Here is a 14,225-nt window from a genome sequence, read left to right as displayed (position 1 = left end):
GCTGGAAGCTCGAAGCTCACAGCTCACAGCTCGGAGCTTGGAGACTGCTTCGGATTCTGTTTCCCTCCCTCTCTGACCCTCCCCTGCTCATGCTCTGTCTCTCTCTCTGTCTCTCTGTCAAAAATAAATAAACATTAAAAAAAATTTTTTTTAAAAAGAACTTGCTACAAATGTATAGTAATTAAAACAGTGTGGTACTGGCAGTAAAATAGGAGAGTCCAAGAATGAACCTATATATATATATATATATATATATGATCAATTGATTTTTGACAAGATGGCCAAGACCATTCCATGGGGAAAGAATAGTCTCTTCAACAAATGGTGATGGGACAACTGGATATCTACATGAAAGATATAAAGTTGGAACCTTACCTGACTCCGTATAAAATGTTCAACTCAAAATGGAGCATAGATCTGATATATGAGGTAAAACTACAAAACTCTTAGAAGGAAGCATAGGGGTAAATCTTCAACCTCGGACCTGGCAATTCAGTTCTTTTCAGGAAGGGACGGCCCAGAGCTCAGATGGCATCCATCTCCCCCCTGCCTCTTGAGGCTGTGGGCTGGACACAGCGGTCAATATCACCATGATGAGAGAGTGGGCACCTCTCATGGGCCTGAGACGGCCTGAGTGCCTGGGCCTGAGTCGGCCCATGTTCCTGATTTGGGGATCTGGGCAGAAGCATGAGCAGTGGGTGCATGTGGAGGGTAATACAGGGTTCCTCTGGAGAGAGGCTGACCACTGGCTTGCTTGTCTCCATCATGGCAGGACCATGTGATGTTTGAGGATGTGTTTGTGTCCCTCTCCTAGGAAGAGTGGGAGTTTCTTGATGAGGCTCAGAGACACTTCTACCATGACATGATGCTGGAGAACTTTGCCCTTATAGTCTCACCTGCTAAGGCCCTCACTTTCACCCCATCCTGGCCAGGGCTCTTCACTTCCCCTTTTACCCAGATACTATTCTATCCTTCCCACAGTCAGACCATGGGAATGAGGACTGCTTCATTCCCAGATTCCCTATGTTAAGTGTTGTGTCCGGGATAGGCTATTTCCACTGTTGCCTCTCTCAAGCAGCCCTGCTGTCTGCTGCCTGGAAGCCCAGCAGAAGTTTTAGGAGTCAGAACTCTTCCAGTCTGCTCAATGATTCCCACCCAGCTTGGCCTCTCTCTAGTCAGGTGACTGTGTCCGGATGTGCGGCACCTCTCTACCCCAAGTTCTTCCCCCTCCCTCCGCCTGATATTTCTGAGGTCTGCCTGTGCCAAGAATTTGGGCACTGACATGGTCAATGCTTGTAGGGACTGCCAGGCTATGCCTGAGAGATACTTCCTCAACAGTTCTTTATGTTAGTTGTAGTTCCCACGTTCTGTGTGTGCTAGGTTGTTCATCTTCCCTATGTTTCCTTAGGACTTGTGTGTCCTCCAGGTCCCGTTTAGTTTCCCGACTGGCGCAGGGTCAGGCGGAAGCCCCCAGCGCTTGGCCAGGCAGACACAAGTACAGCTGCAGCCAGGGAAGTTCACAGTGGGCCAGGTCCTGCTAAGTGGGGACCCGGGGAGGGTATAATGTTAAGGCTTAGTTCAAATGTACTGGCAAACTGCCCCATGTCTACCATTTGTTTCGTATCAAAGTTGTAACAGACAGTGGTCTGGATCACTGGGCGGAAGAGCCAAGCAGCACTCGGAGATCTTGGGAGGCAGGAGGTTTATTTTACACTGGTGGGCTCAGAGGAGATCATTCTCCAGAGGTGTGAGCCCAGAGCATCAGTAGCAGGGACAATTTATAGTCTGTTCGAGAGCGAGAGTGAGGCAAGCGGGGTAGGAGGAAAAACCTGGAACAGGGGTCTTCGGGCAGGGACTGGAATTCCCCTATCAGTCCTTGTTGGCCATCTCATAACAGATTTTTCCCTATCAAAGTCACTAGCCACACCAAATTTCTACCTTTGCTCCCCCATTTGCCAGCCTGTCATTTTTACTCTGCCTTCTGGTCCCTGTTGATTCCCCCACCTGTCTGGCCTCCATCTCTCACCTATTCTCCACTGTTCTCTCTGCAGCACTTTCCAACATTGGCCTACACATGATCCGACGTACATTTGCATGTGCCCCTAAATAGTCCCTGGAAACCAGCTACAGTCTATTCGCATTTTCTGCCATAGCTTATGTTCTGTAAAGTCACCCCAAACACTGAATTAGTGAATATGGAATCACTGCTCCTAGGGGAATTGGAGGGTTAGGATCCTGTAAGCCCCTGCACAACATTTTCATCAATAGATCAATGTTTAATGTCATTTTATATATGTTTCTGTTTAGAGACACTTTATTTAATATATATTGTTGATTCATTAGCATTGAATTCATAGCTGACAGCTCTGTAACTCATGCCTGAACACAGTTTATCTAACACATGTGTTTTCTCCCTGAGGCACATCACAGCCTTCTTGTGCTTTGGGACACCAGACAGCACTTGAGCACTGTGTCTACGGCCCATTTTAAACAGCAAAATCACCAACTAAAAGCTCAACCTCACTAAAAATGTGGCAGTAATTATATCATTCATAGGACTCTTATTTACAGCATTGAGCTGAAATTAGAAGGCAGAGTCTCATCTTCTTCGACCTCAGCTGGGAACATGCTGATGGAAACCCCAAGCCCAAGGGCCTGAGTTTATATGGAACAGTTTGTATGTCTGGCAACCGGTGGAAAGTTATCCCAGGCAAAGGTACCAGCATGTCCAAATACTTGGTGAGGCTGAGCTGGGAATGTTCAGAGAATCACGGCTCTCTTTTCTTTCTGGAAGATCAGGAGAGTAAGAGTTGGGTGTGGAGTGGTAGCCCGAGAGGTTGGATGTGTTCCTGAATGTGATGGGAACAGGGAAGTTATGTGGCCTCTGTGGCTGCGGAGTGGAGAACAGATTCTGGGAGTAAGGGAGGAGGCAGGAAGGCAAGGGATGAGGCTATTACACTAGTCCAGGTAAGTTTTGGTGGTGGCTGGACTAGTATGGGGGCCATGGAAGTGGGAGAAGTGGTTGGATTCTGGATCTGTTTTTTATGTATGGCTCAAGGGCTGCTGAACTCTATGTGCTTCTCCTTCAACCTCTTAAAAGCCATAGCGCTGTCTTTGGAACTTAAACACCACGTTTCTCAGAGAATGGGAAGTACACTCCCCATCGCTAAGATTCAGTCAGAAACTACATTACCCAGCAGGGAGTGTTTCTGACGTCAGAGGCGGGCGCTCAGCCAATGACGGAGAGCGGAGAGGGGCGTTTCCTGCCGCAGAGTGGGCGGGACTTCTGGCGTCCTCTCTAGGACCTCATTTGGTTGTAACGGGTCTGTGCTTAGCGGAGCTTGTAATTGGAGCGCCGAGGGAGGCTGCTTCCCAGAAGGGGCTTCCAGACTGAGCTATTTGAGCCCTGACTCCACCTGTAACGGGGTTGCCCCCCGCCTCGGCACCAGCCCTTCGTCCCTGCGGTACCCGCAGGCGGCCCCTTGGACCTTGTTGCGCGTTTACACAGCGGAGACCGAGGTGCCAGACCACCCGGCCCAGGGCTGGGGCGAGGGGTCGGCTGAGCCCGCTGGGACGGGCGTTAGTCGCAGCTTCGCGAAGTCTCGCTCGGCCGTGGGCCCCATGGCGGCGCCGGCGCTGGTGAGTGGTGGGTCCCACATGCCCACGCGCGCTGCAGTCGGTGTTCGCACGGTTCCACTCAATGGGATATAGATCCTGGGACTCCTGGCCGTTCCTTCTTAATGCTCTTGGATCTGGAGGAATGGGGCGGGAGAGGAGCAGATCTTACTTACTTCCAACCCCGGGTTCTGAATCCAGGCCAGGGGTTGTCAGGGGAGACCCCCATTTCTGCCTCTGACCTCAGCTTGCCTTTCACTGCCCTTGGCCTCCATTCCGTCGAATCTGAAATTGGAATACCGTGTATTAACGATTTTTCTCAGTTGAGGGAATCAGAGAGGGTACACTTGTGACGCGTGCCCTTCAGTGCTCAGCATGACCCAGAGAACATCACTCTGGATGCGCTTCTGAGAGGGACTTCCCTGGTCCTGCTCTGCTCTTAGGCTCACTCCAGGGACAGTCTGGCCCGTCCCTGCCACAGGTCTGTAGGGGATGGGAGCTCTAGAGCAGAGGTAAGGGGGGGGGGGGGGGGAGTCGCGTTTTTTGAATTGCTGCTTTTCTGATAGCAGTAGAACGTCCCTGGACAGGTGGGAAGACAAGACAGTCCCTGGATTGAACTCTGCAGGTGCCGCCTGTGTATTACAAGTGAAGTTGGTTTGCAGTGAATCCATTTTCCTGCTGAACACACTTTCTTATACAGGTTCCTACACTTTCCAAAGGTGTGGATTTTGCCACTGGCTTTTAGGAGAGACCTACGTTAGTAAGGTAAACACAAAAACCCTCTTTGGATTTCTTTTGGTTGGTGAAAAGAGTTGCCAATGTAAGTTTTTCTTAAAAGCAAAGTGGCAGTAAAGGGAACTTCCAGAAAGTGAGGGATACTCTTCACTTTACTGCCCGTTTGGCGTAGAAAAGTTTTCATAGGAACACTTTGCTTTCAGATAGTGGGGAAAACCTGTGCTTGTGAAATGACTCTCATTAATGACGGTGTACAGGAATGCTGTGTCTCTTGGGATGTAAACACACAACAGGCCCTCAGTTACTCTCTAGCACATCACCCTGTTTACTCTCATCCTGCCTCCGACCACTTGGCTTAGTTATTTATCTTTTCTTACCTGGCCCGCTCCCCGACTTCACTTCCGCCTGTTCCAGTGACCCCTCAGGGGAGCCTTCCCCGGTTGCCCTGGGGGCCTTCCCGGGTTGCCCTGCCCTGGGGACATAAGTCCCCTAATGTTTTCAGTCACCTCACTGTCCTTTGTTGGTTCTTGGAGCCCTTAGGGCCGTGTGACTTGATCTTGCTCATTTATTTAGTTTCTTGTTGGGGACCTTTCCCCAGCCCTGGAATGTGAGGTCCTGTTGTCTGTTCTGTCCCTAGGCCTAGAAAGTGCTGGGCCTGCACCGGTGCCCAATAAGTGATTGATGAGTGAAAGATTTTTCCCTTGGGGCGCCTGGGATCTCAGTTGGTTAAGCCTCTGACTCATGATTCCTGTTCAAGTCATGATGTCACGGTCCATGAGACAGAGCCCCAATTTGGGCTCCGTGCTGACAGTGCAGAGCCTGCTTGGGATTCTCTCTCTCCCTTGCTCTCTGCCCATCACACTCACGCATGTGTGCACTCTCTCTCTCTCTCTCTCTCTCTCAAAATACATAAATTAACTTAAAAAAAAGAAAGAAAGATTTTTCCCTTTGGGACTCTTTCATACTTAGATTAAATCTAACCCCCCCCCCCCACCATGGCTGGACCAGAGGGACCTGGGTTCAAATCTTGCCCCGTCTCATTAGGCATGACAACTCTGGTTGACGTGGCTTGAGCCTCAGTTTGCTGGTTGAAAAACGGAGAAGATGCCGCTTACCTCGTGGGCTGTGAAACAGTTAAGAAATTCACAAATCCATCGAGCACTGCATGTGCTGGACTCTTGCAGTGTTTGCTTTTAGAACATTCTAATTCCCACACCAGCCTGATGAAGCATAAACTATTACTGTATTGATAGAGAAATCAGGGCTGAAAGAAGTTAGCATGTGTTGGTTCACAAGACTGGATTTAAAAAAAAATTTTTTTTAATGTTTATTTATTTTTGAGAGAGAGACAGAGACAGAGCATGAGCAGGGGAGGAACAGAGAGAGAGGGACACCCAGAATCCGAAGCCGGCTCCAGGCTCCGAGCTGTCAGCACTGAGCCTGACACGGCACTCGAACCCACGAACCGTGAGATCATGACCCGAGCCGAAGTCAGACGCCCAACTGACTGAGCCACCCAGGTGCCCCCAAGACTGGATTTAAACTCCAGGAGTCTAGCTCCAGACCTACGGGCTTTTGGTTGCTTTAATACAGCATCTGAAGCCCTCAGATGCAGGCAAGCAGTGTGGACCAGAAAGGCTCTGCTGCTACTGTCATTATTTGAGTTCTTTTTCCCCATTCTTCCAACATCCCAGAGCACTTTCGATCTGCTGCTCACAACCCATATGAGATAAGCATTGTTTGTGTCTTTCTCCAGTGGCTTCCTACACAGGAGGCTTTTCTCTCCTACACCTTTTATTCTGTCAGAGGCACCATCTGCCTCTCTGCCTCTCTCCTGAGCCCAGCACAGAACTAGGTTCTCAGGAATTACTCAGGGGTTCAGGCCTCAGGTCTTTCTGGACTTGCGCTGGTGGCCAGGCAATTGGTTATCATCTCATTTATTAGATGTACAGCCACCCACCACCTCTCTTTGACGTTGCAGGCATTAGTGTCATTCGAAGACGTGGCTGTGACCTTCACTGGAGAGGAATGGAGACAACTGGATCTGGCCCAGAGGACCTTATACCAGGAGGTGATGCTGGAGACCTGTGGGCTCCTGGTCTCACTGGGTAAGACCTCATCACTCTCCTGAGTGATACCCATGGACTTTCATTCCATCCTCTTTCTCTAAGCATGGCTGATTGAGAAGGCCTCTGGGACCCAACTTCCTCTCTCCTCACAGCCTCACCATAACTCTGGTCTAACCTTTTGATTATTATCCCTGTGTCTATGACAGGGATTGTTGTATAAGAAACATAGTTCTCCGGGGTGCTTGGGTGGCTCCGTTGGTTAAGGATTGACTCTTGATTTTGGCTCAGGTCATGATCTCATGGTTCATGAGATTGAACCCTGTATACTTGAGAATTTTTCCTTTGTCCTTACCTATATACCCATGCCCCATTTATTTTTCCATGCACAGGACATCCTGTTCCCAAACCAGAACTGATCTACCCACTGGAGCCTGGGCAAGAACTATGGACAGGGAAGAGAGGCGTCTCCAAAAGCACCTGTACAGGTAGGTGGCTGAGAATCTGGCAGGTGGGTGTCATGGCAGATGGGTTTCATGGCAACTGACAGATTACCGGGGGATCTCTGTTTCTGAAATTCCATGGGTAGCTGCTTCTTGTGGCCTTCCTGGGGTCTTGGTTGATGATGGAGTACTCCAGCCATATTTCCCCTGTCTTTCCTCCTCATCACACTCTGCCTTTATTAGGGTTAGAATGTGGTATACTGAGTAAGACACGGCTCTAAATGCTTAGCCACTCACCAGCCTCATGACCCTGGGGAAGTTGCATGACCTCACTATACCTTTGATAGACAAGTTAGGCTAAGTTAACTCTCTGCTATAAAAGATAAACTCCCAAATCTAGGTGAGTCAACAGATAACGAGTTTTTTTCTCATTCATGCCATGGTTAATGTGGATCAGCAGGGGAACTCTGTACCACGTATTCAGGGACCCAGGTGCATTCTGTTGTCGGTATGGGGCTATGAGGTTGCCCTGGCACCATCCAACTCACCAAGGGGAATAGGAGAGAAGGAGAGGACAGACGGCCTCCAACTTGCAGTGGTGCAAATTAGGATTTTTCCCCTTCAAAATGGTGTGAAAGTGGTACACATGCAGTAGAAACTGGACTTGGAATTTTGAGTTTGGATCTTTTCCTGGGCTGGTGATACTGCAGCAGGGTAGTGTCTCCCGATGCTGAGCAGTGCCGTGAGCTGCACCTCCCAGTTAGCCATGCAATCCTGCAGGTAAACAACCAGTACACTTACAGCCATTCTGGCTTAAAAAATTTTTTTTAATGTGTATTTATTCTTGAGAGAGAGAGAGAGAGAGAGACTGAGAGAGAGCCAGAGTGTGAGCAGGGGAGGGGCAGAGAAAGAGGGAGACACAGAATCTGAAGCAGGCTCCAGGCTCTGAGCTGTCAGTACAGAGCCCAGCGTGGAGCTTGAACTCATAAACCGCAAGATCGGGACCTGAGCTAGTCAGACACTTAACTGACTGAGCCATCCAGGCGCCCCACAACCATTCTGTTTTTCACGTTCAGTATAATATTCAGTAAATTACACGAGATATTCAACGCTTTATTGGAAAACAGTCTTTCCTTTTGATGATTTTGCCCAACTGTAGGGTAATGTAAGTGTACCAAGCATGTTTAAGGTCATCCAGGCTAAGCTATGACGTGTGGTAGGTTAGGTATATGAAAGGCATTTTGATGGGTTTATTGGGACGTAACCCCATCCTAGGTTGAGGAAGATCTGTAGTCATATCCGCCTGCACACATACTTCACTTCCATTCACATCCCATTGACAAGAGCTGGGTATTAGGCTACATGTTGCATCAGACTGGGAAATGTGGTTCAGCTTTGTGCCCAAGAGGAAGGGGCCAGCAATATGATGAACATACACTCGGTCTGCTAAACTAGCCTACGTTAGAAAACACAGTAATGATAGTTTCTGCATCATTGGATCGTTTGGAAATGTAATTAGATAGCAGGAAACTTGTAATTAACAAGTTTATTAACTGCCTGACCCAAAGTAAGTGACAAAGTGAGAAAGGTTACAGGTGAGTAATATTCGTGCATTATTAGTCATAATGAATAATGTTATCTCAGACTCCCTTCCGAATTCAGAAAAGATAGTCCTTTCTTTTGCTGCAGATTACTACCTCCAGCTGTACCTTGCATCCCTCCCTTTTCCACCTTCCCTATTCATTCATTTATTCCTCAGTACATCCGTGCATGCATCCGTCCATCCGTTTGTGAAACATATTCAGAAACAATCCCTAGCCTTGTTGTCTTCTTGCCCTCCTGTCTTATAAAACTTCAGGGAGACATTTGCCTTGTCAGCCCCACATCTGAGCTGCTCAGGGCAGGTGGACCCATCACGTGGATAGAGACGTGCCAATGCCGGTTCATGATCTCTCTCCTCTCGTGTTCCTTCTGGCTGCTCAGCCAGTGAGTATCTGGCCACCCCCTCCGCACCCCTAGAATCTATCTCACATCTTCACCCCCCTCTGCAGTTCCACATCTTCACTTGAATGTTCCAGAGGTACTTCACACTGTCATCCTAAAAGGGACCTCACGATTTGGCCCATGCCTCCCATCTCCCAATTTTCAATTAATGGTCTTACCATCGAATAAGTCAAGAAAGCCAGCAACAAAAGTAGACCCCGCGACACCTCTACCTTCTTCATACCCTCTATCCAGCCATTCCTGAATGTTGGTCACGTTTCATCATCCATGTCTCCTGACTCTGTCACCTTCACCAACTCTGTCAGTTCTGCATCAGCACCCTAGTCCAAGCTGTAGTCGTCTCCTGCCTGCATGACTCTAACAGAAGTCTAACTGGTCTCCCGGATCTGCTGTGTGCCTCTGGTCTGCTCTGTGTCTTCCGTCTGCTTCCAACCACTCCCCTTCTTCCAGATATCACCACCTGCCTCGTTACTGATAACTCAGCATTGTGGCCTACTTCACACAGAATAGAGGCTACGTGCTTGGTTTTCTTGCTCTTTCACCCTTACAGACTCACCTCTGCAGCAGAGTTCTTATCTACAGCATGGATCTAGATCCCACCTTCACCTGCCTTTTCAGATGTGTTATCTATGGCTGTGTGGCAACATTACCACAAACATAGCAGGTTAAAATATCACTCATTTACTGTTTTCCTTTCGTGGGTCAGAGGTCCAGGCACAACTTGGGGTCGGCTACAAGCCACAGTCATAGGCACCTCACAACACGTCAGCTTCCTTCTTCAGATCAAGTGATGGTGGGAGAGACTCCAGCAAGATGGATGGGACACAAAACCTCATCTCTTACATTCCGTCATTTTGCATATTCTATTCTTTTTAATTTAAATGCAAGTTAGTTAACATATAGTGTAATATTGGTTTCAGGAATAGAATTTAGTGATTCATCAATTACATAGAACACCCAGTGCTCATCCCAAGAAAGGTCCTCATTAGTGCGCATCACCCATTTAGCGCATCCACCCACCCCCCAACCTCAGATTGTTCTCTGTATTTAAGGGTCTCTTATGGTTTGCTTCCCTCTCTGTTTTTATCTTATTTTTCCTTCCCTTCCCCTATATTTATCTGTTTTGTTTCTTAAATTCCACATATGAGTGAAATCATATGATATTTGCCTTTCTCTGGCTGACTTGTTTCTCTTGGCATAATACACTCTAGTTCCATCCACATTGTTACAAATGCCATATTCTGTTCTTTAGAAGCAAAATCAAGGCCCTGTAGCATTTAGCTAGAGGGATCATAATAGGTTGCAAGCATCACAAGTTAGGAATTACAGGAAGCCAAACAAGAGTCTGCTGCATCAGGGACCTTGAGTCTTCAACTTATTTCTTGCCTCTTCTGTATCTTCACCTTCTCACCTAATTCATCTTCTCTCAGAAAACACAGTGAAGTTTCTGACCCTGGGGGAAACATGAAAAAAAATTGCTCTTGGCTCTCCAACAGCATCTAAATGTTGATGACTCTCTTTCACCTGAACAACCAAGCTTCCAGGAGGAGTTTTCTCATTCTCTGAAGAGACATCTACACAGGATGTCTAGGCCTCCCCTTTACTATTTTTTACTATTTTCTTTAATTGCTGTACTAAAGTGTAACTTACACATAGTGAATGTGCAAATCTTAAAGGTTCATCTTCCTGAAGTTTTACACATATAAACCCGAGTACCACCACACAGGTCAAAAAAATACAGTATTTCCAGTGCCTCACAGGCTTCTTGTGCTCCCTCCTTGTTAATATCTCCTTCTACAAAAATAATGGGCATTCAACCCAGTGACTGTAGATGAGTTTTGAAGACTTATAAATGGATCCCCATAATACATGATACTGTTATGTGTGTCTTCTTTTGATAATCATTATTGCTCCGAAGTCTGTCATGCGGTTGCAAATTTGGAGTTATTTCTTACTGTGCAGTGTCTCAGTGAATGAATAGATTTCATTTACCCATTTTACTGTTATTTGGCTTGGGCTCCATTTTTTGGAATATTGTGAAGAACACAGCTACGAATATTCTTGATATTTTTGTTGGATATAGCACACATTTCTGTTGGGAATATGCAAATGAGTGGACTGGCTGGATCATGGTCTAGGTATATGATTAGCTTCAGTGGAAACCACCAAACAGTTTCAAAGGGACTGCACCATTTCACATTCCCAGTAGTCCTCACTGCTGTGCATACTGGGGAGCAGGTGGCATCTTCCCCTTTACTCTTTGAGACTCAGTAGTGTTTCTCAGCACTGCAGTACTGAAAATGTTCTTACATTACTGTTGACATTCTGACTGGCAAATGTAACACCTATAATAATGATAATAAATGGTGGTCTACACCTTATTGAATATTTGCCATATACTGGGCTAGTTGATTTGTATGATTTTTCTCATGTAACACCATTAGGAACATTTTATGTGTCCTCCCAAAATTCATATGATGGAACCCTAACCCCCAGAGTGATATTAGGAGGTCGGGATTTGGGGAGATGATTGGGTTTAGATGAGATCATGAGGGTGGAGCTCCCATGATGGAGCTTCTTATCCTCATAAGAAGACAAAGGGAGACCATAGTCTTTCCAGATGTGGTGTGTGTGCTGGGGATGGTTGGGAGAAGAGGGAGAACACTCTTGTGTCTCTTCTTATAAGGACACTAATGCTATCAGATCAGGGCCCTATGCTTATTACCTCATTTAACCTTAATTGCTTCTATCAAAGACCCTATCTTCAAGTTCACATTGGAGGTTAGGGCTTCAACACATGAATTTTGGGGGAACACAAACATTCCATCCATAACAAGATTTGCTTTGAGGGTAAATATAGGGCTATTCATATATTCTGTTTTTTCTTGTGTCAGTTTTGGTAATTTGAATATTTCAAGGAATGTTTCCACTTCATCTAATTATTCTATTACATTTTAAGATTGTTTCATCTTAAAATGGTAAATTTTATATAAATTTTACCACAGTAAGTAAATAAATGCAAGATATACACATATGTTTTTACACTCTTATCTTAATCATTTGGTGCTCATCACCACAAGTGCACTCCTTAATCCCAATCACCTATTTAACCCATCCCCCCACCCACCTCCCATCTGGTAACCATCAGTTTGTTCTCTATAGTTAAGAATCTGTCTCCTGGTTTGTCTCTGTCTGTCTCTTTTTTTCCCTTTGCTCGTTTGTTTCTACAGTTCCACATATGGGCAAAATCATATGGTATATGTCTTTCTCTGAGTGATTTATTTCATTTAGCACTATACTCTCTAGTTCCATCCATGTTGTTGCAAATGGCAAGATTTCACTCTTTTTTGTGGCTTAGTATTTATTCCATTGTGTGTGTGTGTGTGTGTGTGTGTGTGTGTGTGTGTTTGTGTTTGTGTATTTCATCTTCTTTATGTATTCATCAGTCGATGGATGCTTCCATACCATGGCTATTGTAAATAATGCTGGTATAAACATAGGGGTTCGTGTATCCCATGCACACATTTTTATAATACCATTATAAACTGACGTTCTCAAAACAAATTTAAAAACTACTTCATTGTACTTGTGTATATTTTGCTTTTTTATTTGAATGTTATAAAAAGCATATCATAGTTTACATTGTCTTATGTGATTTGTACTTTTTATTCAACAGTGTATTGCTAAGACTCACCCGGCACGTTGGTATAGTTCACTTATTTTTTCTTCTGTAGTCATTTGCATGAATATAACACAGTGTATTCATTTATCTTCATGGGCATTTTCTTGTTTCCAGTTTTTCACACCCACAAAGAGTGCTGCCATGAAAATTCACATACACTATATCCTCATGCATGTGTAGGAATTTCTCTTAGTAGTGTTCCCAAGGGCTAGAATTTTTCGATTATTATCAGGTAAGCAAAGGGAGAACGTTACTAGATGCTGCCCTGCTGTTTCTTTACCTGCACTATAATAACGATTTCATGGATCCACATCCTTTCCAACACCTGATATTGTCATGTTCTTATTTTCAGTCAGGTAAATATATGGTATCTCATTGTGGTCTTTCTGCCCTTTCCTCATATCCAAGAAAGGTGATCACCTCTTCATATTTTTTTTCTTTAATGTGCATTCATCCATTTTTGAGAGAGAGAGGGGTAGAATGTGCTCCAGGGAGGGGCACAGAGAGAGAGAGAGAGAGAGAGAGACAGAGAGAGAGAGAATCCCAAGCAGGCTCTGTTTCAGCACAGAGCTCGACACGGGGCTCGATCCCATGAACCACAAGATCACGACGTGAGCCAAAATCAAGAGCTGGACACCCAACCAACTGAGCCACCCAGGTGCCCCTCTTTATGTGTTCATTGGCCAATATGTATCTTCTGCGATGAAAAAGTGGAGTGTTGAATTTCCCACCTGTAATTGTGGTTTTGTTTATTTCTCCTTTGAACTCAGTTTTTGGGTTGATTTGAGGCTCTGATATTTGTTGCATGCGTTTTAGGATTGTTACATCTTCCTGGTGTTTTGATCTTTTTATCATTCTATAATGACCCTCTTCTTCTCATTTACTTTATCTGATATTTAGACACCCTTGTTTGCCTTTTAAAAAATTATAGTCAATTTGACTAGTCTTTTCTTTTACAGTTAATGCTTTTGTATCTTATGAAATCTTTCACTTTCCCAAGATCTAAAAGATATTCGTTTATACTATTTACTAAAAACTGTTAATATTGAGCTTCTGACAGTAAGGTCTTAGCCAGTCTGGAGTTAGTTTTTTATGCAGTGTGAGGTTAAGAATGCAATTTCATATGGCAAATGATTTCTCTAGATCCATTTATTGAATAGTCCCTCCTTTTCCCATTGGCCGCTCTGCTACTTCTGTCATATATCAAAGTATATACGTACATTTCTGAGTTCTCAATTCTGTTTTTTCCTTTGATAGTTCGGCAGTTTATCTTAAATCTATGCCTACATCATACTGCCTTGATGCATCTAATCATCATCATCCTAATTCCTCAAAGGGCAAATCTCCCTGCTTTATTCTTCTGTGGAGATATCCTGGTGTGTTTATTCTTTTATATAAATTCCTCAATGAGCTTGTCACTATCCTTGAAAAACTCTATAAGCTAAACGCTTAATCTGAAGTTGTATAGAATTTGTAGGTGAGTTTAAGGAGAACTTTATATGACTAATCTCCCTTTTCACACAGATCTTCATTAATGTGATACATTTATAATTCTCTTCATCTAGATGATATCTATTTGGCATCTGTTCACCTAGTCTTTACCCAGACAAAGTAGACTCTGTATGCCCACCCGCTAGCTTCTCACCATCCCCCACTATCGCACAGCCCAGAACCGCGAGC

At 45.3% G+C, this 14,225-nt stretch overlaps 1 protein-coding gene across 7 annotated transcripts in view; it reads left to right on the top strand.

The window, feature by feature from the left end:
* The window catches only part of ZNF599 (zinc finger protein 599), a 34,356-nt gene that overhangs the window by 16,992 nt on the left and 3,139 nt on the right, over positions 1-14,225 (top strand). For 4 of the 7 annotated variants that reach the window (XM_045047117.1, XM_045047121.1, XM_045047120.1 and 1 more), the window contains 2 exons: positions 6,332-6,458; positions 6,809-6,904. In XM_045047117.1, coding sequence (XP_044903052.1) covers positions 6,332-6,458; positions 6,809-6,904 — 223 coding nt within the window. Of the gene's footprint in view, positions 1-291; positions 2,717-2,755; positions 3,640-4,315; positions 4,381-6,331; positions 6,459-6,808; positions 6,905-14,225 lie in introns of those variants that run through there. The other 3 variants (XM_023245479.2, XM_045047118.1, XM_045047122.1) reach the window with 3 other exon arrangements.

This window comes from Felis catus, chromosome E2 (genome assembly GCF_018350175.1).
Source record: "Felis catus isolate Fca126 chromosome E2, F.catus_Fca126_mat1.0, whole genome shotgun sequence".
Taxonomy (NCBI): domain Eukaryota; kingdom Metazoa; phylum Chordata; class Mammalia; order Carnivora; family Felidae; genus Felis; species Felis catus.
The sequence above is the reverse complement of the archived record's forward strand: the minus strand, read 5'-3'. Positions and strand labels throughout refer to the sequence as shown.